Source organism: Fistularia commersonii, chromosome 30, assembly GCF_037954325.1.
Source record: "Fistularia commersonii isolate RoL2024-O1a breed Wild chromosome 30, RoL_Fcom_v1.0, whole genome shotgun sequence".
NCBI classification, from domain to species: domain Eukaryota; kingdom Metazoa; phylum Chordata; class Actinopteri; order Syngnathiformes; family Fistulariidae; genus Fistularia; species Fistularia commersonii.
The window spans coordinates 11,814,289-11,840,355 of NC_141313.1; the positions used below are offsets into that span (position 1 = coordinate 11,814,289).

The 26,067-nt window shown below is 44.3% G+C and overlaps 4 protein-coding genes across 8 annotated transcripts; 2 read left to right on the forward strand and 2 right to left on the reverse strand.

Moving 5' to 3' along the window:
• Window positions 1-203: 203 nt before the first annotated feature.
• sdhaf3 (succinate dehydrogenase complex assembly factor 3) lies at window positions 204-4,624 on the reverse strand. Its single transcript, XM_086178189.1, has 2 exons — window positions 4,309-4,624; window positions 204-2,803 (listed from the first exon to the last, which is right to left on the reverse strand). The coding sequence occupies exons 1-2, from the start codon at window positions 4,477-4,479 to the stop codon at window positions 2,612-2,614; spliced, it is 363 nt and encodes a 120-aa protein (XP_086034315.1). The 5' UTR covers window positions 4,480-4,624; the 3' UTR covers window positions 204-2,611.
• An 857-nt stretch (window positions 4,625-5,481) lies between these two features.
• rpa3 (replication protein A3) lies at window positions 5,482-9,299 on the reverse strand. 2 transcript variants are annotated; one of them, XM_086178029.1, is made up of 5 exons: window positions 9,145-9,299; window positions 8,999-9,073; window positions 7,072-7,183; window positions 6,875-6,990; window positions 5,482-6,783 (listed from the first exon to the last, which is right to left on the reverse strand). In XM_086178029.1, the coding sequence occupies exons 1-4, from the start codon at window positions 9,241-9,243 to the stop codon at window positions 6,908-6,910; spliced, it is 369 nt and encodes a 122-aa protein (XP_086034155.1). In that variant the 5' UTR covers window positions 9,244-9,299; the 3' UTR covers window positions 5,482-6,783; window positions 6,875-6,907. The 2 variants fall into 2 exon arrangements, with proteins under 2 accessions (XP_086034155.1, XP_086034154.1); XM_086178028.1 differs by lacking the exon at window positions 5,482-6,783 and having other exon boundaries at window positions 6,796-6,990.
• Window positions 9,300-9,587: 288 nt separating this feature from the next.
• Window positions 9,588-13,324, forward strand: umad1 (UBAP1-MVB12-associated (UMA) domain containing 1). The gene is made up of 4 exons (XM_086177629.1): window positions 9,588-9,762; window positions 10,336-10,423; window positions 10,797-10,882; window positions 11,623-13,324. The coding sequence occupies exons 2-4, from the start codon at window positions 10,342-10,344 to the stop codon at window positions 11,854-11,856; spliced, it is 402 nt and encodes a 133-aa protein (XP_086033755.1). The 5' UTR covers window positions 9,588-9,762; window positions 10,336-10,341; the 3' UTR covers window positions 11,857-13,324.
• A 1,590-nt stretch (window positions 13,325-14,914) lies between these two features.
• Window positions 14,915-24,155, forward strand: glcci1a (glucocorticoid induced 1a). Of its 4 annotated transcripts, none has more exons than XM_086177627.1 (6): window positions 14,915-15,024; window positions 19,554-19,678; window positions 21,227-21,376; window positions 21,713-21,923; window positions 23,280-23,403; window positions 23,492-24,155. In XM_086177627.1, exons 3-6 carry the CDS (start codon window positions 21,233-21,235, stop codon window positions 23,793-23,795), a joined length of 783 nt encoding a protein of 260 aa, XP_086033753.1. In that variant the 5' UTR covers window positions 14,915-15,024; window positions 19,554-19,678; window positions 21,227-21,232; the 3' UTR covers window positions 23,796-24,155. The 4 variants fall into 4 exon arrangements, with proteins under 4 accessions (XP_086033753.1, XP_086033752.1, XP_086033754.1 ...); XM_086177626.1 differs by having other exon boundaries at window positions 14,981-15,512; XM_086177628.1 differs by having other exon boundaries at window positions 14,981-15,512; window positions 23,283-23,403.
• The last annotated feature ends 1,912 nt before the right edge of the window (window positions 24,156-26,067 follow it).

A 26,067-nucleotide genomic window follows, 5' to 3' on the forward strand; every position in this document is an offset into this window, starting at 1 on the left:
ATGTCTCTTTAGGACCAGTGAAGGACAGTGAATGGTTGTGTCCCTGAATTGTGTGTGAATGACAACCCCAGTGCAGCACACACAACTAATAAATGATTACAATTATTCTATAAGTCATAGAAAGTGTCTCCACTGACTCTAACTAAGCCGACTGTGCATCACAGATTTCATAGGAATAAAAAGATATGCAGGAAATGACACAATTTTCATTTTCATGCACTTTATTTGCTTTTGTCTTCTCCAAAAGCCAACCATTGATCCTTAACAGGTAATCTGTTATTAATTTTCAGGTGATTCATCCTCATATTTTCATCAGAGCAAAAGAGCAAAATGAAAACAGACTCCTCTGATTGGTGGAACCAAAGATGTGACCAAAGACACCCAGTCAGTGTATTTTTCCTTCTACTTGATGTTCGCTTTCACAGATAAAATTGGGCAATTTACAGTGTTTTATTTATTCCAGTCTGCTAAAAATGGTTGGGGTAAAGGAGCTATTTCCTACCGAACAGGGCGGCCTGGCCTGTGAAATTCGTATCAGTCACACTCCTCTCATTAAAGAGGCGCTGGGAAGGAAAATGAAACATTTAATGCAAGCAGAGCCGTCACGAGGGTTCACGCCTGGCAGGGTGGGCTGCGGCTCCAGAGACGTAGACCGCACGGTTTGTTTGCTCTTTCACAACCAGAGCTTCTCTGTAAAACTGCAGCGATGTGGCATTTCATTCATGAAAATAGAGTAATTACAGCCTGGTACTTCTACAATGACTGCAACCTGGAGGTAGTTTTCAGTCAGTGTGAAAGACAAAGACCAGAGATATTGCACAGCACTCCCTTATAATTAAATGTCCTGAGCGATGCTTCTAAGATACCATGCAGGAACGGTCAGTAAAGACCCTTGTCCAGATGTGGGAGTTTGTCCTGGCATGGGTTTAGGCTCCTGAAGACGTTTCATCTCTCGTTCTTAGGGTCGTGACCGTGTGGGGGTTTATGGCTGTAGGCACTGGTGGTGGGGGATGATCTGCCCTTTGCTCAAAGTGGTAAAAAAGAAACACACGCGCACATCTGCTACCCAGTTAGGGATGGCTACTGGATCAAAAAGGTCGACTAAGTAGAGTTTGAATAAATCTTGACACCAAAAGTGCTTCAAAAAGAAAGATGATTTATTATACATACCACAAAGAACTTCTCACATGACGTTTCAAGCAAACATAGACTCTTCCTCACATACTTACCGGTGATGTGTGTTAACAAATATGTTAGTGTGGCGCCATTTTTACAGAGAATGATCATGTGATTGACTCCCTCCTTTTTTAATTCTTACATTTTAACATTATCCTCACCATTTTTTGAGAACCGATCCGAGAAGCTGAGATCTGCAAGTATCCAAAAAAAGTATCAGTTTCTCGGGTTGGCTCTTGAAAAATGGTGAAGATAATGTTACATTTTGAAAATGTTAATATGACATGACATAGCTAAGAAGAGGCACACAAAAAACGCAGGGAATCCATCACATAGTCATTCTCTTTAAAAATGACGCCACAATAACATGTTAACACATATCTCTGGTAAGCATCTGAGGAATAGCCTGTTTGCTCGAAAAGTTTTTTGTGTCGTATGTAAAATAAATCATCTTTCTTTTTGGAGCACTTTTGGTGTACAGATTTTTTCAAACTCTACCTTGCTCAGTGTGAACCATATGTAAGGGAGCCTGTGGGTTAATTCTGATGTCACGCTGGCTTCAGTTTTATTTCCATTAGTTAGCTGGTAACGGCAGATGGCGCATTGCAACCACACTGGGCCTTTTCTCATGTCGAGCCACTTTTCTCTCAACCATGAGTATGGATTTCAACAACCGCCTGCAAATAATTGACTGAATTAAAATTGGATGGCTTTTTTGTCAGGAAAGCTTTGCTGTGTGAATCATACATTATCAGGCACTTGTTCACCAGCAATGCTAACTATGCTAGCAACTTTTAATCTGGAGAAAGTGCTGCTAAATGCATGTTTAGCAGAAACAAATCTGAAAACAGTTTATCATGCAGAACAGTTCCGTGGACTGATGAGGACTTGGAAGACTGGTTTAGCAGGAAAACCTCTTTGGTCTGTTCGTTCTCAGAGGCGAGATAGGCCATTTTTGCAGAGCTGAAAGACGTATACCTGGTTTGGGGTTTGGCATTTGCACTCAGGAAGCAGCAGAATATGAAGCTGCGATGGAAAGATTAGTTTGGAACATGAAGCGTATTCAAACAGGAAAGCCTTCCAGGACAAATTGATTTTTTTTTTCTCTGACACAAAATGATTCGTAGATTTTCCAAACACTAATGACCCTGAAAAAAGTCCCCAAGTGGCCTAGACCAACTCCAGAGAGGGTTCTGATAATTCAGGGATGTTAGTAAACCAACACCATCAAAATAGCCCACCATCAATGCCCACCTCATCTACTCACGGAATAGCCAGGCGTGGCCCTCGAGCCAGAAGGTTTGGCCACCCCATGGTGTGAGAGGTACTTTGAGGAGGAAGCCCCCTTTGGAGGTGAAATGCCTTCAAGAAGTCTAAATCAGGACAAATGAGAACTATTCATCACGGCTTGTCCTTCAGAGCACCTCCGGCTGGATCACTCTGTCTCCTGGATGTTAAACTGTCTGTTTGGTTTGGTCGACTCCAAGAGCAGTTCGTACAGCTGCCCGATTTGTTCGTCCCTGAAGTCGCTCAGCTTGCTCTCCGGCAGGTCGACCCCAAAATTCACCAGGCCCCCATGGCCCCCTGCCGATTCCAGGACTTGATGCTGGAGATTGTCTTTGTAATTCTGCGGCAGAGGAGAGATATGACACCTCAGACAGGTATAGGTGGGTTCTCACCGATGCGATTTTAAGTCGGACTCCCACATCACCCTGGTGATGCATGGTTTAAATGAACGCCAGCACAGAGATGGACTGTATTGGGTTCTCGTGATTGTCTAGGGCACTGCCCAGCCTGTGGGCTATTTCCAGACAGTTGTTTGTCTCTGATCTGCCTTCCAGAGGTGGAATTACAAAAATTAGTCAGTGCAAAGGTGACCTATTGTGCTTGAATTCGTAAGCCTGGTCATGATTTTTCCCCATATCTGACCTACGATTACTATGAAGGCTTCCATCTGGTAGTCACATTTATAATTTCGACTGCTAACGCCTCATTGCTGTCTTTCACAGAGGCCCCTGTGGGAGCTCAGCCTCTCCCAGATGGAACATAAAGGCTTCATGTGCAATGTCACATTAGACTTTGGGGCTGATGTTACTGCTTTCATTAAGAAAAAGTATCCTTACAGGTCTCAAACATGAAAGTAAATAATTCAGAGCTGAAAGACTCCGCAGAGGCTAATATCTCATTAGATTTATGTAGTTGTCCAAATGAGAGGAGATGTACTTTGATGATTGGAAAATAGTTTAAACTGTAAATTTAAATTGTGTGAATGCCTTCAGAATATAAACTTAAGTTAAAGCATTTAGTCAATCTGCTTTGACACACTAAATAATGCTTTTTCCTGCCTGAGGAAAGCTGTGGGAAAAAAAAAAGTTAAGTGTGACTCAAACCCCAACTTTACAATATTCCTCCGCAATTATAAAGTTGTATGTTTGTGTATTTTTTAATATAATACCAATGGAGAGGCTCTGAACCGCTGCTGAAACCTAAAAAGATTGTAAGAGAACAATAAAAATCAAGTAGGAAGATATTCTAAACAGCCCCGCTTTCAGTGACATAATCCTTAGCCAGATTTTCAGGTTCTCTATGGGATTGTCAAAACGGACAGGAATAGAAAGGACTCCCCCAGAGGTACAGTCTTACAGGCTTCTATCTGTAGAGAACATCCAGCATCCTCATTTTCATTCAAAACAACATCTTCATCGCCATGGCTGACATGTGACAGGCCGACTTCAGGGGTCAATCACCTGTATCCATCTCAGCCCCTTCTATCCCAGGCAAAAGCGTGGCATCTACAGAACTTACATACCTTTGCTCTGCAACACCTGTATATCTCAGATGCCAAGTGTTTAGAGCATAAGACCATAAAAAACCTACGGAGTGACCTTGATTGATTGGCAACCTTCCAGGCAACTAATTTATCTTTTGATATATATAAAATTCTTCTCTTGTAAACGGCTATCTATTTAACAGAAAGGCTCTTCCGTCAGGAGTTCGGTGTTTGTGCAAAGCGCAGGCTGGAACCGAAGCACTGAGAGGAGTTAGCCATCCCTTGCTAGCAAAGGCTAGGGATAGCTAGTTAGCTTGCTAACCTGTGTCGAATCTCGGCGGGGTTTGGTGAAGGTTATTTACCTCCCACTCGAGCATGAATCTCTTTGCCTCCTCCGGAGAGGCTCCCTTGTGTCTCTTGAACTCCTCCCGAACGTATTGGTCTCCCAATGCTCGCAAGTCCAGTGGCAGGAAGCGGTGCAGAACCAGGATACGCTTGTAGAGAGACCGGACGATGGAAGCGTGGGCCGCCATTGAGGTGGGCTAATGCTAGTCCCTCTACCGGGAAGAGACGTCCGGCGGCAGCTCCTGGGCTGGGAACCGGAGCAGAAATTCAGGTAGCCACGGTAATATTTGTGTGTTAAACTTATGTAACCCTTGTTATCACGTAAGAGGACACGGTTCGACTCCTTCTTCTTGTACTTCCATTTAGGGACTGAACGTCAGCAACAGTGCTTTAGCGCCCCCCAGTCGTCCTCATTGGGAATTGCAGCTACAATCCCCGTCAAATCATTATATGACGTGTTCTAAATAAGTCATAAAAAGGTGAAAAATATAAATGTTATTTTTATTTCAAAAATTAAATAACAATAGTAAATTATCAAATACAACTGTGGCAAACAGTTTAAAAAAATAAAATTTGTTGGCCCTCCGGGTCAAGGGGGGCCCCAAGTTTGCCCGGTAAGACATGGTGCCTCTGCACATTTTTCTTGATCTGTTCATGTTTTTGCAATGTTTTTAAGGTGTAATACAGTCTATACCTCTTTTTATAGATATGAATTTATATTTTTATTTTGTGTTTTTTGTTTGCTGCAGGCTGCCTTACATCGTGCTTGCTCCTTTGGCTGGTCTTTATATTGTTCCCAAACAAATGGATTTTTAAAATGAATCATTAATGTGCAAAAAGGGAAACAAAAATTCACTGAATTATTGCATCAGATTTAATCATCTAAGTTTATGAAAGAGACGGAAGATGGTTAATGATTGATGATTGAATAAATTCAGCTAGTCTAAACAATTGTTCATGTGATGCTCAACTCAAATCAACCCACTTTTCTATTGTAAATAAGATCACAGATGTTTGGAAGATAAGTAATCCATCTATTTTTGTTTGTGTCGATCGGTTGAAGTGTGTCGGAGCCCAGCTGTCACCTGTCACTCAGAAGTAAATGCCGAAGCATTGATTCGTTCAGCGACTGGTTGTCCATATTAGATCACCCAAGATAGCGCTGTCCAAGTGGGGAGAAAGGACAGACAGGGCAGGCAAACCTGGGTGAGATTTAATTTAATCATAATAAACATATTTATAAATGCTTTCCAGCAAATTAGGAAATAAGAAATGTTTATCATCTCAAAATGCAGCGTGTTTATTACTGTTTTTTTTAATTTATTATTTTAACAACAAGCTGCACTCAATGTTTTATTTGCACTGCCAACACAATTCATGTTAATAACATTTACGATACCTAATTATTGACAATACAATCCGAAGTGCAATGTGGACAGCAAAGTAATAATTTCATTGTACAGGGAAACACATTTCCTCTGTACACATGACAATAAATACTTTGTATCTTGAATTTGTATCAGTCTCATTCCCAGACTGATGTGCTAAAAGGTATTCAGGGTTCTCGAGAACAAGTTAGCTCATCAGTCCAAAACAGCCATATTTAAATACAAGTTAGCACTATATTGCTATATTAAATTGAATTTAATACCAAGACCTTCCTGCAGCAAGATTTAAGTATTACAGTATTTGATACAGGGCATTGAAACGCTAGTTATTCTTCATTGCAAGGGTTCCTGTTCCATGTTCCAGGAGGCTTCTGTGCGGCTACGGACACTCAAAAAAAAAAAAAAAAAAAAAAAAAAAAAAATCAAAGCTCCAGAAGGTAAAAGGAATGCATGGGCCTCCCCAACCAGTTTCCATAAAAGTAAATTCTTCAACCCATTAATGAAGTTCCAAGCGGTTATCAAAATGTTTAAAAAAAGTTCCGAGGAGCCAATGTAAATGAGAGGCCATGATCATCTTAAGATGTCAGATACTGCAAACGACTTAAGGAAGTACCAAATCATCAGTGAATTCCATTCTTAAAAAGCAAAATAAAATGTCTCAGCAATGCCGAGGGACCTCCAGGGAACAGTCTCCATGAATATAAATGCACATTTCAAAAAGATGCAAACCACTGGAGAACTGGAAACAGATGCTCACATCTTTATTGGTCTTGGACTTCATTCTGGTGGACAGCTGAATGGTGCTCCTCCATCACGTGCATGAACGTTGGGTCATGGCGGAAAGAAAGAGGCAGATCCACAACAAGCTAGACATAATTTGTGTATGACCTGTGATCATCTTGAGGTTCCCCAAGGAGACCTTATGTGCGTTGCTGGAAAAGGTGATGTCTTGGTTGACCTACTGAGTCTACTTCAGGCCCTGGATAAGCAGGCTGGATGACCGTAAGGATTTCAATTAGGCTTGACAAACCCCGAACCTCTCTGGATCGTTTTTCCCTCTTACCTCCTTTCAAAGTTGTTCCAATTTCAGGCAGAATTTGTCCACTAAATAAAAAAAGGTTTATTTTCCATTTGCATATTGATTACTTAGAATTTATTTTCAGAAAACAGTAATTAAAAAAAAACAACAACTTACAGACGTTAAATGGAAAAAGGAAAAAACAAGAGTTCATCCACTGGCTGCCACTTTAAAGGGATAGTGCTGTGGGAAATCATGGACAACCTTCAGAGCTTCATTGTACAACTCCAAGTCTGCGGATGTGAAGGACATTGCGTGGGTCAGTGCAGGTCAGGGCCCAGGGCTGCCATAGCTGTCCTATTTACAACGCTTACCAAATGGGATGCCCTTGTCCTCTCGCAGTAGGTTGTACGTGGAAGCCATAATGCCACCTTTGTTGGACACCGTCCCAATCACTTCTACGATGGTGGTCAGCTCCTCCTCCAGCTGAAAACACACACACACACACACACACACACACACACACACACACACACACACACACAAAATGAAAATCCCTATGACTGAAACCCCAAGGGTTTGAAATGTCTGTGGAGGCTCTCAATCATCTAGGTGATGGTGTATTCTTGTCAGTCTTGAAGACATTTTAGTTCAGAGCTGAAGAAGCCTCTGAGGTGAGGGGTGAAATTTCCTCATGAGAAGAAAATAAAGTCTAGTTGCCACCAAAATATTTTCACAAGAACAAAGTGTTTGAAGTTTAAAGAACATGACTATCACTAAAACTAGAGGTTCTGTAGCTGCTTCAACTCCTAATGAGCAATGGGTCCTCATTGTAGGTGTTTTTTGTTGATCATTTGAAACGTGAAAAATGTGATCAGCCCTTACCTCCCCTGAAAATATATTAATGATTTCTCATAATTGTCTTGGCTATATATATATATATATATATAAATAAATAACAAACAGCTAGAAGGTCGCGGGTTCAATTCCCGGGCCTGATGGGGCCTTTCTGTGTGGAGTTTGCATGTTCTCCCCCAGTCTGCATAGGTTCCCTCCGGGTACTCCAGTTTCCCCTACCCCTACCAAACATGTACAACAGGTCAGGATGAATGAGAGTGTGTTTGTGAGCGCAACTGTGGGACAACAGATGCAAATTAGCCCATGGCTACAATCTAGAGTGGTGTGTTTACACACATGTCTCATGTGTGTTCATTAACATGCACTGTCCCAACTAAATAAAAATGAAATTATTAAATCATTCTAATTATTAACTTATAAGTTCTCACAATAAACCATGTCAAGTGTGATAAAAAACAGGCTTTTTTAGGGTCCTTGTTCTCATTCGCACTGGAACAGCATGTACCGCATTATGAAAGCAGATTGAGCCAAAGTGGGCTCAGTGACTACAAGTCCAAACACCAGCTACCTGACAGCTTTCACCAGATCTCGAAGAGTACGTGAAATGTACTTGCTCCTTTTAAGAAATGAACTGGTAAAGTGAGGTCAGCTGAAGCTTTGATGTAGTAATGTGCTTCAGGGACTGCTTCCTCAAAAACTAATAAACACACCATTGAAGGTAAACTCCGCTGCAGCCATTGCTGACACTGCAATTCACTGGTGGGTGGGTGGTGTCAGTCAGGTAGAAAAACACCTTTCAAAATGAATCTGTGACATTTCTTGCACAAACAGAAGAAGAACCCACTGGGAGTGGGACAGTTGGAAGACTTTGACATGCCAAATGAACTCCATGGTATGCCATTGGTGTAAGTAATGAAAACACAGATCTGTGTTGGCTAGTGAAGAGGATCATACTTCTTGAACCATCTAAATTTATGGGGAAAAACACATAACATGTTTTCAGTTTAAACTAAGTCATCAAGTATCCTGCAGTAAAACTAAAGACACTCGTTTTCCTTAAGACACATTTTTGAATAGGTTTCTGAAGAAGGTTGCATTGGGCCTCTGGTTTAAAATGAGTATGCAAGTAACCATCACTCAACAGGGAAGTAATGGGTTTTGTCCAAGTAGTTTTGATCACATGATTAACATCTCTGCAGCTAGACAGTTTTGCGAGTTAGTTAGCACAAGCTAGTTAGCACCAAACCTACTAGTTATCCAGTAGCTGAGCACAAGCAATGGTAGGTTGAGCCAGACAGCCCTCTTTCACAGAAACACTTGAATTGTTGACTCTCCAGTATGCGATATACCCTGTGGGGCAGGGGACGTTCTGTGCTAACTTGGATGCTAGAGAAATCGAATTAAAACGATAAAACCAATTTAAGCTGCCTGCGCGCTACTCACGGGGTCGTTAAGCTCAACCGTCACTATCTTGCCTTCTCCGTCCGAGATAGTGAACGTCTTCCCAGATGGATGGACCTGACAATGAAACGTAGGTTATTAAAACTGTAAAAGCGGTATGAACTACACGCATTGTGAAAAACTCAGACCTTCTCTATACGGCCGAGGAAGCAAACAGGTGTGCCAATGTGTTGAGACAACATTGAGCAGTTGATTCGAGGTTTAGCGACATCGAGTATCCCTGCCATCTCCGCTGGTCTTTGACTGGACTGCGCAGTGTGAAGATTCGCGCGCAAAATATGCGGCGGTGTTAGTTTAGTAACACAGCGGCAGCGCAAACGGGCGGGGTCGACAGATTACCATGACAAGCTCAGGTTCTGCTGACACTCCGGGAGGTGGGCTTAAACAAAACGAACACTCACATGTTTAAAACCGGAAACAGTAGATGTGCTCAGACATATCAGTCCCTTGCAAACATCGCGGAACCTTCAAAGAAACCAAACGAAGGTTCGCCGCGCTTTGCCTTTCATTATCAATTGAACGGTGGCGGAACGTTTGATAGCTAATAGATAACTAACCGGACGTAGAAAAGGAGAACACTGAGCTCGGGACGCAAATGTCAACATTACACAAAGTTGAAAGTGTCCACCGCGGAACTATAGATACACACACACATATATATACATATGTATATCTTTATATCTTTATATCACAGTTGATCTGCTGTAACTTCCGCAAGTGGATTGTGTGGAGAGCCCCTTGAGAAGGTGACGTGGTGTTTACAAGTCAATAGCTCCGGACGGACTCCTTTTTCCGGACGCGGAGGTTTAAAGCCATCGATGACCCAATGTGTTTAAACGGACAAATAATTATATTCGCTTTTTATTTTGTATAAGTTTTGAATTACAACTCAAAAGTAAAAACTCCATTTGGGTTCGGCTATTAAAAACAATCCAGAACTGCTTAATTTAATTTTCCTCTGGAGTTAATTATGTGTTACTCTCTAAGCTCTTGTTCAATCTGAAAGGTTTCTGAGTGCTTTTTTCTATTAAAAAAAAAGATAATTTATTTAAATGATCCAAGCTTATCTACTTCTTAGGGGCTGGGGGAAACAGTAATTGTCATGTTTATTGTCCCTTTTTCTCTGTAACTTGGAAGGTACTCAAGGTACTTGGGTCATGTTTCATATAATGTGTTTATACACAGTTTAATCCGGGTTGTTTCTAATGATAAGAATCGGGTTACGTTGCTTTTGATATTTCAAACAGTAACATTTGATTTGAACACTGCGATCAACAACATGCAATAAGTATCATTCGAACTCCATGTTTGTTTCACAGGAAGCCATGTTCGCCTTCTTAAGTTCCCGGAAGGATTCAAAGAAGTCCCCATCAGACAAGGAAGTTGATGGAGGCTTTGTTTTTGTTGGTGAGAATTATAATCTAAAACTTGTTGTTTTTTCCATGACTCTGTTTTTTTTTCTTCTCAAGTACAGTATTCTTCATTCCTATTAATTCTTGATCTTGAAAAATGTAAATCTCCTTTTCATTCACAAAGGGCTTTCTAAAATCAGACAAGCTCCCTCTATAATAATGAGAGCCAGTGTTTGAGGATTCCATTGTATTACAATGTGTAAAAGAATAATACATCGATTTGGTTGTTTCTCAGTTTTTTCCTGCCTTTAGCGCAAATGTAAAAACAGACCTTAAATATGAAATAACTTTAAAAGTGCATTACATTGTGTCAGACCAAATTCAAATCCAGTGAACAAGTCATCTTAAGTGAAAAATCTTGTTCGCAGGAGAAACTGTTGAGGAATCTAGGAGGAAGATGCAGTCCATGCACATCACACAGCCGTCAACTAATGTCATCGTGCTGCCTTCCAAGGTAACTTCAAGACTGGAGTTCATCATTGAAAGCTCACCTTTGAAATTCAAGTCAATAAAACAATAGTTCTTTTCTTTTTGAGATTAGATTCAGTTTTCAAGTTCTTGTTTGAAAGGATCTAATGGAAAGTTCCTGTATGAACAGACCCTATGCAAAAGGCGCAGCACAGCAAACACATACTGACCAAACTAAGCTCATCCAGCCACTTCAGCATCCACACAGACCGTCCGATGATGATAACACTGAAAATGGCCTCAAACAGTTTGTCCTATCATGATCACCTCTGAAAAAAATGTGTTTAAATGCTCATCAATACATCAAAGAAGATTTTTTTTCTAAACAGTGCCTGTAACACGGCTAATGAAAAAGATGAATAATAAATAAGACAAGGAAAAGTCCATCCATCCATCCATTTTCCATCCCCACTTTATCCTACTCTAGCTGATTGCTATCTTGGCTTCCTCCTGCACACTATCACCATCAAAGTAGTTTTCTTTGCTGTCGGAATTGAACGGCCTCACAATGTCATGGTAATTTAATTGGTCCAATGTGATGAGGCTAAATGTTTGAAGCTCGTCAGCCCAAAAAAATCCATAAATTAGCTGTATCATTGTTTATGCCGCAGTGTTCAAGTGTGTGAAAAAAAGTAGTGGCTTATAGTTCGGAAATGACGGAAACTGCCTGTGAAAGAAGTATCTCAACTGGCTGCTGATTTCCATACCGACCCATTTCCTCTTCAGCCCTTCTCTCCAGGACCTGCCGAGCCTGTGGAGACCAATGTACCAGCAGAGGCTGCCTCCTCTCTACCAGATCTCCTTGGGGACATCCCTTTCACCTTGTCTCCAGATGTCCAAGCAATGCAGGCCAGGCTGATCCTCAACCCTGACATGCTGCTGTCCCAGGACATCAACTACAACTTGGCCAGTTTTCAGTATGACTTCACATTAGAGAACTCTATTCTTCAAAATGTGTGATCTGTCTGGCTTGAAGGATCGGGGCTGCCTATCATCCCAGGATGGGCTGGTTTAAGGAGGTCGGGGGCAAAGGTTGCCTTTTAAATGAGCCCTTGTTCTTTGATGAGAATCCATATATGATTTCAAGCATTGCTCTTTGGATTAATTATTACAAATTGCATACATAATCCTAAATCTAACATTAATCCCTGAAATCAGTAAAGGTTTTGATTCACACTAGACTCAGGAGCAATTGTTCAGTGATGGTTTTAAGAAGTCAAAGTAACACTGGACACAACGGTAGAAAATGTTGACGTGTGAGGAGAAACTACAGGGATGAGTTTGAAGTGTGTAGGTTTCTCTGCTCGCTAATTCTATGCATGAATTCCCTGGAGTACTGCGACTCAGCCCAACACTGCTGTGATCGAAATCAGATGTGAGAATTCTGGTCGGGCCGCTTACTCACTCTGTCATCCACCCACCAAACATTCAGATCGTCTGAGATGAGCTCCTCTGGGGCTCTCAACCAGAACAAGTGAGTGCCCCAGGACAAGACTCATTTTGTGACAGGCTTTAATGCTGATAAAGTGTCGAAGGTAAGCTTATTTCATCAGAGAGGGCCGATCCTTTTGTGGGTAGTTATTGCTGTCATTCTAATCATATTTGTATTTTTTGTAATCAATCCACACTGTTTTTAAGAAAAGGTTTAACTTCTTCTCAGCTACAAATAACCCATCTGTGGCATCCTTCAAAGGTCACCCTCAGTCTCTCTGCTGACAGTGTCAAAAGGTAGAGGTGGACAGCCGTGTGTTTGTTTGTGTTCTTATCATGGATCCTGGGCAGAGACCGAATGTGCCGTCTGGATCATCTATGCAAGAGAAAGTTGTGAAGAGACTGCAATCCTTGTTTAACCCAGGCGCTGAGGATCGTCGACACATTCAATCTATATAGTTTTCATCCTCACGACAGTTTGTCATTATGATACTTTTCTTCTGTCCCACTGCATGTCTCATTTTGACTCGTTCCTTAGATCCAATCTTTTTTTTTGCTGCAGTTTGTTTCTTTACAGAATCAGATCACAGATTGAAGTAATTTCATTCCAGCAATCCCTCTGAGGACGCTTCTGGCGGGTGCTTAAACTCTTAGCAGTTGCAGCTGAAGCCATCGGGTTCCACTTCCACAAAGCATCACCCAAATACTCATGAAGCTGAACACCTCGCCTCTCTCTGCTCCGCAGTTTGGGACAGACCATTTTTGCAGTGTGACAAGAGTAAACACAAAATACCTTTCACCCTCAAGTAGAATCGTAACAAATTTCACCGTATAATTTGCATTCACCCAGGTTTAAATCCTGACACAGAGGTTACATTGCAAATGAAGTGACCGTGTATAAACTTTGAATGGAAAAGGATGTATTTCTTGGAGTTCATCTTTTTACACTATCAGGATAAACAAGCTGAAGTGAGATGCAAGAAAAAAAAAAAAGAAATTGATGCAGGTAACCAATTTTTGTTTAACGTAAGCAGGCCATGGCCAGCACTTTGGATGTATTAGAGTTTTGTTTCAGTGTGTATCAGGAGGACTTGGTTTGTTCAGCTGACACTGAAACATAGTTCACTGCATCCTAATAATAACTGTCCCAGATCCTGCCATGGAGTTCCAGCTTTAAACAAGGTCTCACTGGAAAAGCTGTGTGTTATTTCAGGATGTGACATCTGGATCGCTGGTTACAACCATGGCCTCCAGGATTCTAGGATTCTAGGAATAAAGGAATAGGACAGCCCAAACTAAACCTTCTGTTTTCCTCCCCACATTCTCTTCAATCTATTGTAATCTTGAAACAACACTGATTGGGTTATGAATGTTGTTAAATTATTGCAACAGTAATTCTTGGCCACTGAAACATCTTCACCTAAATGTTTGAATCTTGTGTCCTAAGATGCACTACATTGTGTTTGGAATGAATCCTATATTTTTACAACTGCTTTTTCTTGTTTATATGGAAATTATTCATAGAATTTGTCCAGCTTACAACTCTAATGTTGGTAATTAAAAGACAACCCCACATGTTTACTAACTACATGGACCCCTCTTTATTGAAATTTAATGAGTGACTTTATGATTGAGTTTGAATGTTATGTTAATGTTACTCTTACGTTTAATGAAATTCATTCATTCGTTGTCAAATAGTATATCAAGAGCCCCATGATAGCTGAGCCAGTCCCACAATGTCCAGTGTCTTCAGCATCACCAGATGATTGTCACTCACACCTGGTGTCTTGCAGCTGGGGTTCTTCTTGACTGCCTCAGTGACTCAACCCCAGAAGTCGATGAAGCCTCGTCAGACTTTTCGATCTGCCTCCTTCTCTGAGGGCATGTCCTTTGGGTTCAGGGGTTCCTCAAAGTGGATGTGTGTGGTTCCTCTCAAAGAATGCAAGGAAAATTATAAATTATCTCAAAATGAATTGAAACACCTTCTAGTGTTTATTCCAAGCCATAGTGGCATGGTGACTCGTGCGTATGCCTCACAGCAGGAAGAACCCTGGTTGGATTGCCAAAGGGGACCCTTCTTTTCGTCCCTGTTCTCCTTTATCCTCCCACAGTCCAAAAACATGCGTGAGGTTCTTTGAAGACTCTAAATCGCCCAGATATGTGAATGAGAAAGTGGATGGTCTTTTGTCTATATGTGTCCCTGTCCAGGGTGAACCCCTCCTCTCACCCGATGACAGGTAGGATAGGTACAAGCACCCTTGCGATCCTGAGTGCAGAAAATGCGGTATAGAAAGATATTTCCAGTGAATGTCACTTAAATATCTTGAATAGTGTGTGTTTCTATTGTCCCATTTTGTTTTGAAAACACACAGATTTTTCCTCCTACATGTTAGGGTGCTGTTTAGTTGTGGTGGTGAATTGAAAGCATCTTATTTCAACACACCCCTATCTCGCTTTCTGACGTTAGTAAAGTCTGAGAGAGCCAGAGTGCGTTTAGGGCAGAGTTAAGCAAAACCCCCGTGCATGTTTTTCTGAGACACACTGAACGCTGGACTTCCGCCTTCTGCCATTGTTTACAGCTTTCATTCGTCCAATCGGCGGGCCGCAGAAGCAAACCTGGAGTGGTGCACAGCCAACCAGGAAGCAGCATCGCTGACATCGCGATGGCCACCTCAGCCCCCCCTTGTTGTGATGCAAGTTAGTAAACTTCATGTGTTTCGGGGGGCGGAGGGTCGTGTGTGTGTGTATATTATTTGAGTCCACTTCGACTCTGAACTGAGAAGTTAAAGTGTGAGGCCTCAGGCGGCTGTTTTCCGATCTAACAAACACTAAAGCGGGCGCCCAGAATCAGGCTGGTCGGGACAGCTAGCTGCTGTTCTTGCTAGCAGCTAAAGCTTTAGCACAATGCTAGCGTCCACCACCGCGGCGCAGCCCGTCCGCCTCCCGGTGCCGTTCCAGCTCCTGCGTGGAGATCCCTCCAGCCCGACCAGCCCCCGTCCTCTCCCCTCCTCCTCCTCCTCAGTCACCGGGAGCAGCGCAGGACCGACGACGTCCCGTCGCTCCAGTACCGCTTAACTCGGGTGGAAGCGGCTCAGGCAGGCGGCCGGTCCCCGGACAGCGTCTCCCCCCTGATCCCGAGACCCGGACCCCCGCGGACCGCTGTCCTCCTGCCGCTACCTTCGGAGGTAATTTCGGTCATTTAACGCGGATTAAGTTTGTAATCCGCCCATCTTGGTTCCAGTCGCCTGCTGCTCCGATAGGCGTCGCTCTTCCGCACGCAAAGCAAACGCGTCGCCTAATCAGCTCCAGAAATGCGACTATTCTACATTCGCAGGCGAAGAGGAAGTTTAAATCGATAAAAAACAGACAAAAATCGATGGTAGTCCGAATAAGATGCGGGTACTCTACAATTCGGCGTGTGTGTGATCCGCAGTCACGGCTTGAGGTGGACAAACATTTAAACTGCGAGGTTTGTTGTCAGCCTTCGCCATCAGTCGCCACGTTGCGTTGAGATGAAAACTCCTGGTGGGAATTAACAGACGAGCTGCCTCGAAAGCAAGGGGTTTATTTATTTATATATCTATCATATTTATAATAAATGAATAAACCCAGTTGTGAGTGTGTTAGATGAACGCACGTCGGAGCCGCCGGCGTATTTTTTCTGGCTAATGTACTGGGTCCGTAGCGGCCGCGGAGCGGATCACTCGGGATCACCTGGGACTGTGCGGACGGTCGGGCACCGGACTCCGCGCTGCCCTCGGCCCGGCGGACCTCCTCCGGCGGAGCGGATGCTAAGCTACCAGGTTAGCTGTATGCACCGGGTCACTATGCGCCCGGACGCGAAAGCAACGCGCCGACGGGAACCCATTACCGACGTCGTGCCGTGTCGGGTTGCTAGAATGGCGAACGCACGGCTAAAGCCCCGGTTCCCCTCCGCCACCCCGGTCGGGATGTTCTGGAGGGTGGGGGGAGGGGACTCAGGACGGAGATGGCGGCGGGGATGCTGTGTCAGGGGTAAACACTTGATGCCCGCGATCGGGCCCGGTCCTGGGGTTCTGGAGCCGTGCTGGGGTTGTTTACTGGTTGACACACCGAGGAGCCACCGGCTCAGCCCGGTGACAACAGCAGGCCCGGCGGAGCGGGACGTAAACAAGCAGGCCTACAGAGAACACTGGCCGGTGCACCGGGATGGAGAGAGATATGTTTGTGCAAAGGAACACCGTGTTCCTCCAAACAACCTCAGATATCTGCACCGGGGTGATGGACCGGCTAACACTGCGTGTGTGTGTGTGTGTGTGTGTGTGTGTGTGTGTGTGTGTGTGTGTGTGTGTGTGTGTGTGTGTGTGTGTGTGTCAGGGCCTCTGTACTCAGCTGGTGCCTTTAGCTCATAGTTCCAAATCTTGTGTAAAAGATAACATAGCAGGCTGTGTGTGTGTGTGTGTGTTTGGATGTTTTCACTGCAAGCAGTGGTATGCTGGGAGCCCAGGTGAGATATGAAGCCTATGTAGAACCTCCAAACAAGCAAGACACACACACACAGATCTACACAAAATGTCATTCATCTGCTGCTCTTCATTTATTCTGCAACTTTCCAGACAGAGAAGTAAACATGTGCAACAACGGCATGTTCTAATATCCTGTTGACCTATCTGGTAATTTTCTGCACCTTTATGTTGTCAGAAATTTGCTATTTAAATCATAATAAACAGGGAAACCTCAGGGCAATGATGTAATTGGGGATATTGATCACAGCATCACATATTGCTTGAAGCAGGGCCCAAGAGGGTCGAGGTTACAAAACACAGGCCACTGCAACGTCAGATGAATGTGCATGTACATCTATTGCTTAAAAATAAAGTGATGCAGGCACTGCCAAATGTATCTGACAATCTAACATAGACATCAAATATAATATTCCACCCCATGTGGTTTTATGACTTGCTCTTATTGAGAAAGTACTCCTCAAGTAACGACATAACAGCATGTAATGGACCATGTCTGTATCTATTGCTGAAGACAAAGTTTCACTGTTGCAAGATTTGAAGAATACTAACCAGCAATTGACAGAAAAATGTTAATTTCATGATAACTTTGAATAGATCAAGTACAAATCCAAATGCCTCTTTAGAAAACTATAAAAAAATCTCTGAGTGATGTATTCAAGCCGTTATGCCAGGTTTTCGCCTGCTTGGGATCAAATAAAGATAAACCAAACAAATTACACTGTAGGAACATCTCCACAACATGGGCTAAATATTCCTACCACCGCCCAAAACCCTGACTGCAGGATAAGTGCAATTGATAATGAATAAATGAATAATTGCGGATGAATTTAATGTTTGTATTTATGTTCAGTGCACATGCAAAAATAGGGTGCGCTGGTAAGGCAGCAAGCACGATGAGTGACAAATACATGCTTAGCAGCCTCCGTTCCTGGTCCTGTCCATGGTGTGGTTGTACAGTACGCCTCATTCTGCCCGTTAGCTTAAGTGATGGCTTGTAAATGGTGTGTGAAAGTGGATCTCCCGAGGACAGGTTGCACGGGGAAGTGAGGTTTCCCTCTGTTATTGGTCGTTTGAAACCCGATTCGGCTCCTTAACATAGCTGGAGGATGACTGCGAATGTCCGCTCAGGTTCTTGGAGCTTACCCGTACCTGCAGAAGGACATGTCCCCGTCGTGGACCCTGCAGGTTCTGGACTCAGTAGATGGGTGAACTCAGACTCGATGGTTCACAGCAAACACTATATATTGAACGACAGAGGGATGAACACAAAGTGAGATATTGGTTTTCATTTGTGCCCAAGTGACCTTTTGAAGACCTTCTGGTTTCTGTCTCTGCTTACACTTTGTCAACTCTCCCATCCTGGAACCCAATTCCAGTATAGTTTAGAGGAAATTTCACTTTTATGATTGTCGTCCTGATTTTGCGGTATTTCTTAAATGACATAAACATGATTTATTTTTGGATAATGACCCCTTTGCATATTTTTACAACATACAATCACTGAGTTGAGTCGAAAGAAGACTTTCCCCTCAAATGCACTGAGCATCACGGTGAACGCCAGCGCCATTGACTCTGTGTCGTCTTGGTCCCGATGTGGACCGTCACATTCCTGTAGCACGATACGGTAAAATGTTGTATCGTGTTGTAAAATTTAGGGTAAAATGTGTTGCCTTGGTAATCTGCCACAAACCTATTTTGAGTTACTCCTGCTCTAGTTGTCATTGGGGAGCCCTGGAGGGACAATGATGGTCCACTGCTGCCTGAAGGTTTGACGTCTTTGGACACGTCCATCCATTTTCTGCGGCTCGTACAAAAGTCATCTGTTGAATACAGTTTGCAGTCTGATGTCTCCCCCTCCTCCTTGTCCTTTGGGCTGTTCCCCTCAGCCAATTACCTGCCTCCATATCTACTTTCACACCAACAAACCACCTGTCCTCTCTCCGTTCATCAACCTTCTCTCTGGTCTTCCTCTCGACCTCCTGCCTGGGAGGTCCAACCTCAGCATCCTAATGTGTGATGTTCTCGCGGTGGATTCGTTCCAGCAGATGGACGTCCGATAATTGTTTTGTTGTCTTTTGGGGATTTTTGTTTTGAGGAGGAAAACAATGTTTCTACGCGGCACAATCCGAGAGGGCTTTTGGAGGAGGTCTGAGCTGCCTCCTGTCCTCCTTCATCCTGTTTGTCTTTCAGTGACTGTGCTTTTATTTTACATTGTCACTTAGTTGTGTTTGAAAGAGCTGAAAAGGACTTACACGTAGGGCTCAGTGAAATTAATACAAAGTCATATGACTATTATTTATAATTCCTATTACTGAGCAGCTGTTATTCTTGCACCTTTATTTTTATTTTTTTTCCCTGCAACTGATTTCCTTTTGTTCTGTCAGCATTACTGAAACCAGACAGAATCCAAACAGCAGCCGGAGCGTTCTTTATTAGACACAAACCACTCCGGTTGAAGCCTATTTTTAAACCTAGCTCAGTATGACGACGGATGCCGGAGACTGTTTGCTGAACTGATGTAAATGCTATCACGTCCATTAGAAGTTCTAGATGTTTGCTCATGGTCAAGTCTGGTTCAGACTACATGAGTGAATGAATGAATGAGTGAAGTAAAACGTGCATGGGTATTTCTGCTACTGCATTCTGTGTTATAAACTGCATTACAAATCCCATACATTAATGTGCAATTTTTGTCTCCCTGTTTGACTTTTCCCTTTGCAGTTTAAAGGATAAGCATCTTCGCAGGCTGCTCTGGGTGCTGTCACAGGGCCCTTCCTTGCTGGGCAGTGACCTTGCGACCCCCGGCCGCAACATTCCGCTCGTGTATGAAAGGCTAACTCCCACAGGTAAACACATCTGATGACTTGCCCCTCCGAACACAGGCAGAGATCCTCCCGATCGGCAGGTTGATTCATGTCCAGCTACTAAATGTGCAAGTATGGCGTCAACCAAAGAAGCTGCTATAAAATGCTGCTTGGATGTTGTGATGGTCCAAAGCCCTGTAAAATGGCTGGTTTAAGCATTCAGGTTATGTGTGTGTGTGTGTGTGTGTGTGTGTGTGTGTGTGTGTGTGTGTGTGTGTGTGCGCGCGCGCGTGCGTGTGTGTGTGCATGCGCGTCGTGTAGGCTCACTGAGTCCTATCCAAGTACCATCACATTGAATGTCCTCCACCTGCCTGAATATTTCCAATTCTGATGACGTAAGCTGTAACCCTGTGTGCAGGATAAGTGCAATTGACAATGAAGGGATGAGTGGACCCTCACTTTAGAGTAACATTCCAAGACCCCCCACAAAAAGTGATTTTCCATGAAGTAGAGATGTAATAAAATTGATGGTATTTACAGGTATTTTAACCCTCAACGAACCTCTCTCAACCTGTTTTGAATTTCCCTGTGCATTCAGCAGAAGGTGCAGGCGTGTGCTTTACTGGCATTTTTTTTCTTCAGAAACATTGTTATAGGTAGTTGCTGCCTCTGCTTTTTTTCTGGTTGAAAATGGCTTTGTAAACTGCCATGGCCCGTCCATCAAGTTACAAAAGTGGGCCGACCGAACCATATCGTCGTCCCAATCTTGCAACATATTTTGCAGGGCTTTTGCGGTGTTTGTCATAGCTGCAAGTTGTTTGAGCGCGAGACCTCTTCTTGTCGCTTCTCTTCTTCTTCCTCGCTGGCAGACTTCATCATCTCGGTGAGGTCCTTGTCCGTCAACAGATTTGAATGGCAGTCTATTAAGTCATAGAGTTATATTGGACATTCCTCCAAGAATGCGTGCCTAATTATTTTATACAATTGTTTTTTTCTTCTTAAGCTAGAATATTGTGATTCCATCACAAAAAAATTCAAATACCGCAAAAAACGCTAAAGAACAATGAATTACGAGAACTGAATTAAAAAATCCGTGAAATAGCAGGGTGCAAAAGCTGAACCGCGAAGTAGTGAGGGTCCACTATACTGCTATATTCAATAAAACCCTTTAATGAAAAGGAAATCATAATTACAATTTAAATTGAAAGCGTTTTTGTTTATTTCTTTCAAATCATTCCTCCATTTGTTTTGCTTTTTTTTTTAACTCTAGAATCTCCGGACTTTGAGGTCCACGTTGGTCTGCAGCTCACAGCATGTTACTTTTTCGCGTGTGGCAGCAGGTCTGGACTGCTGCAGACCCTGTCGTTTACTGCTAAGCAGTGCTGTTTAGATGGATGCAGATTATGGTACAATGTTATGTATTTCCACCTGAATAAGCAAGGGGCATCTTTCATAAAGACAAAAATTGTTTCAAACCTGTGATGTCACCTGGTGCACCTTCAGTTCCTCCTCCCCAGCAGCTTACATTGGGCTGAGGTCAAGGGCTTGTCTAAATGTGTGTTTGTGTGTGTGTGTGTGTGTCTTCACCAGTGTTCCATGTCGAAGTCAGCCCAAATGCCGCTGTCTAACATCACAGTACCAAAGCCGTCCATCTCCAGAGTTCCCAGCAGCATGGAGGGCATCAACCACGAGCTGGAGAAGGTCTTCATCAAGGACAACGGCGAGAAGGAGGAGCTGAAGGTGGGCTCCTTTCGCCGCAAACATTTCCATGTTGAATCTCCGCGCACCCTTTTCCGCTTTCGGTTGATGACATCCTGGATGACGATCATGTGATGGTTGCTAGTGCTCGCTTCAGCAAGCGTCATCCGTGATGGACTTAGAAGAAGATGGTGAAGAAACCAGAAGCCTGGTTGATTCATTAATCTGTGATACTCCTTGTAATGTCAGCGATGTCTTTTCAGGAAGTGGCGCATTGCTAATGATTATCAGCATAACGGATGGTCCTGGGTGTAGTCTGCCTCTCACACTTTGCCCTCCTCCTCACACCTGCTGCCCTTCTCCTCTTGGACTCTGCAGTCTCTGGAGGTTCCTGATGGACGGCGGGCGCCATTCCCTCCCCAGCAGCGCAGTGGCACCTACCGGAGTATGGACACCCAGACGTCCTCAGCCCCTGGCCGGTCCAGCAGCTGCTCCAGCCTTTCCCCGTGCCCCTCACCCAACTGCCCATCAGGATCGCACGATGGAAGCCCCTACTCTACGGAAGATATGCTCTACGACCCAGACAAAGGTTGGAAAAGGTCTTTTTTTTCAAAGCACAGCACATTTGCAAGTATAGGAATGCTCCACTCACCCTGATGGAAAGGTTGTTGGTTCGATTCCTAGCTCCTTCACCGTGCATGTTTATGGGTGAGACCTTGTTAGCGCCTTGTGTGGCAGTGCTGAATGGCGGATATCATGTTACCGTGGCACCGCTCCCAGGGCTCAGCAGGAAGTGCACGGGCACCGATGGGCTCCAAACAGGAAGAGCTGGGGAACCGATAATACGTGTGCTTGGGCTGGTGGCAGTGGTGAGGACCACAAAGCCCAGAGCTTGGCTCAAGAGCCGCCTGCGGATTGGAAGGGAAGACTTTGGTTTCTAAAAAGAGTAATTGCAGCCAGAACGTGACTCCAGCCTGACTCAGTTGACAGTGGTGGAACTCGGCCCGCATGAATTATAAATAGATGAAGGGATAAGATCGTGCGAGAAGCAGAGCGCTGACAAGCTCTCGGATTAAATTGTGCGAGCTGATGTTGAAACCGATGTGGTTTCCGTTTTTTTTTTTTTTTTTTTTGTCCGACGTCGGATGTCACGAGTTGCAGAGATGCAAATTGTCGACATCGATACCAGCAGGGTCAGGGCGGGGATTCTCATCCCGTTCTCACTTTTCTATTGACTAGTGGTGAGGTAAGAAGGAGTGATGGATACTGTAAGGAACGCGAGAAGGAAAACTGATGCAGAGTTCAGCTGTCCATGGCAGAGAAGTGTCCTTGTTCCTGTAATCCTGTGAGTTGTACCAGAAGGTCCTGTCGTATCCACCTTGATTTATCCGGCCTTTTATTGAACAGGGACAAAAGCGTCTTAAGGTTGTTTCATGTAAAATGCAAACACTGATGTCCCGCCATTTTAATTTGCAACTCCCGTGATAACATGTTAGCTGGAGCCGCAGCTTCAGAGAAGGCAGATTTCATCAGTTTGTAAGTTGCGGCAGAACAAATTAAGATGGTGGACAAGTGAAGAATCCATCGCTGGGATCTTAGAATGCATGCAGGCTGGGGTTTCTTAAAAGCCAGCAGACAGTTGGAAAAACGGTGGTCAGGAGCAGACGGTAATCATGCACTTTCAGCTGCAGCTGTTGACACAAGTTAAATACCAGAGGAACAGTTTTGAGCCGCATCAGCCAAATTTCCACAGCTCACCCACCCAGAAAGCAGTTATTCTAACTGCAGGTGGGCGACGCAACGGTCATCCCTTTGTACATCACACAATATGTTCTTTGCATTCTTTATAGTGTTGCAGCGTGTTAGAACGTAGCTGTGATAAACGGCGCGTTCATGCTGGTGCAGGGGCTCCGAATCAGCTAAATAAAGGTGGTTGTTGTGTTAGCAGACAGCGAAAGCAACTCCCCGCTCCCCAAGTTCGCCTCTTCACCCAAACCCAACAACAGCTACATGTTTAAGAGAGAACCCCCAGAGGGCTGCGAGAAGATCAAGGCCTTCGAGGAGATGAGGTACTGTCCGACCGCCACGTGGACTCCGGCTATATCCTGCCGTCCTCCCTGATTCCCAGATCCCGTGTTGGTCTGTTTCCCTCGGCAGCTCCAGGCAGTCCACGTCGGCCTCGGCCCCGCTGTTTTCGTGCCCGGACAAGAACAAGGTCAACTTCATCCCAACCGGCTCAGCGTTCTGCCCAGTCAAACTACCCAGCTCCCTACAGCTCACCCCGGCCTCCGAGCCCGACGAGGATCAGCACAGAACGGAGACTGGCGCCCAGGGGGCCTCCTCCTTCTACGGCACCCCCACCCACGTCTCAACGAGCACCAGCACAGACGACCGCCCCGAGGAGCCCGACACCCTTTCGGAAACCGCAGAGCCCCAGACAGACAGCCCTGCCACAAGCTAGACCCGAGCGGAGCTGGTCTCTGGCTTCGGGATTCACCTTAGCGACCACTGAGCATCACCACTGACTGTTCCATCGAAAAAAAACAAAACGAGAAAAAAAAAAACCCTCCCTTCGTTCTACGGAGGGGGGGAGCGTTGTCTCTCTGTGCCGACCCGCTCCATCCCCTTCTATCTCTGCATGGCGTAGCAAAATGTTTCCGAATAACCCACCACCATTACTTGCCATCTGAATGTCGTGTCCCGCGTAACGTCTGAGCAGACCTGATCAGAGGCAGAGGTTGCAGGGTGGAAACGAGCAAAGTGGATGAGAGAAGGGCATGCATTTTAAACCTGTATTATATTACTGATTAAATTATGTGTTGTATTTAGTTTTAAAGTATGAATAAGCTCTCAAAACATCTATCTAACTATGTGTGTGTATGTATATATATATACACACACACATGCACACACGCCCACACACACACACACACACACATATATATATCTCTATGAGAAGAAAATGCTTGTTTCTGGCTGTGTTATGTTTATACTGCCCAGCAGGGTTTAAATAATTGGAGGGACATATTGATTAGTTTATCGCCAGTTTTTGTTGTCGTGTTGAGCTTTCTGTTTCCGCTCATTGCATTACAGAGTGTGAAGAAGCAATCATTTGGCCCGTGTTCTGTGCCGATCAGTGGTTGCTGTCCGTCCGATTGGAGCCCGATCCGGTTTTAAGTCTGAGTGATTGATTTTGCCAGCGGAACGGCCGCTCACCCGGTACTATATAAAGACCGCTTCAGCTAGGCAGACGCCCAGAAATAGTTCCAAAGAGTTTGATTTAGTGGCTGCCTTTGCCATCATTTTGCTTATGGTACGCAGAAACCCTGGGCCGGTGCGTGTCCTGACTGCTTTATGCAACGCTACAATCAAGCCTTTGCCTCGCACATGTGACCCTTTCCCTTTGGACACACCTGATAAGTGCATATTTTTGTCTGCGGCTCCGGTGCAAATGTGGACGTGTTGAAAGCTGCCTCTCTTTGACGTGAGAGGGCACACCCCAAGGCTTTTCCTGACCAGCCCTGTGAACTTTGTCGCTGCCCCGAGCGGTGTCGGGCGTTCCGATTATCCTGGACGGCAGCAGTACAGCAGCACCGCTTGAATGAATCACGAGAACGAGAAATAAAAGAAGTGGTTTATATCAATAACTGAGTAACTCCCAATCAGTTTGAATGCCCTTGGCTCTTGATGGTATTGGAAACAGTTAAGTACAGCTTAGGCTTTGGTTCTTTAGCCAAATAGATGTGATACTCGCTAATTGAGGGCTCCGTTTGTGGACACTGTTTTTGTAATTCGAAAAGGTCAAGTTTGATGTGACATCGACATTGGTTTTTAGATAATCGGGGGAACGTCGTAACCGAAGTTCCTCCATAGATCGATATGGGAAATGATTTAATGTCTTATTTTCTGACCGTGTGCCAGAAAATGTCGGGGCACCCCCACATTTGTTTTGAGTCATTGCAACATATGTCGATTTACTCTGAAACATCGAGTGGCTGGCAGAAGGAGCCCAGAATTTCTGCTGTTTTTGAGGGTTTCGACTACAGGGTTGGATTGTCCAAGTGGTGTTTCTCAACTCAGCCGCCCGAGTGTTTGCGAGTGAAAGATCGGACAGAAATTGGGAAGGGCCAAGGCTACCGTTAGCAAGCTTCTGGCCCTCTGCCGCTCCCTCTTCAGGTGTAGGCTGGTGCACTTCTAAAAATGGCTATTTAGAAACAGCTCAGCACATTATTCAAGCTGACCGTGTCTGCAGAAGTAAAAGCTGGCTTGGTTTGGGCTGAAATGCTCCTCTATGTTGTTGTTGTTGCACCAGAAGGTGTGGACAGGTTGTCTTTGCTGCATTTGTCCCCTCCGTAGTGGCATTTGTGCTCAAGCTCAGTGCATCTCAACTATCAGTGACCAGAAACAAACTCAGCACAGACAAAAAAGGGTGTTATCACCGTGTGGAATCGGGCCCGGGACTCTAATGGCAAACAATAAAAGGATCCATCAGATGTAGGAATGAACGTTGACCGTTTAACTAAACCAGTTATCATTTGTATGGCCGCCCTTTGCTCAGCATCGTCATTTAAAAGATACACTCACGCCAAAAATTGCGATAAACCAGTGGGCGTGCTTTCTTCGTGGTCCCGCTCCAGGAGCCGGGCTAGTGATCTTCTCCCCTTTGCATGCTTGGTTCCTAGCGCAGAGCAGAAACATGCAGTTGGTCCATTGAAGACTCCATTGTCTGTTGG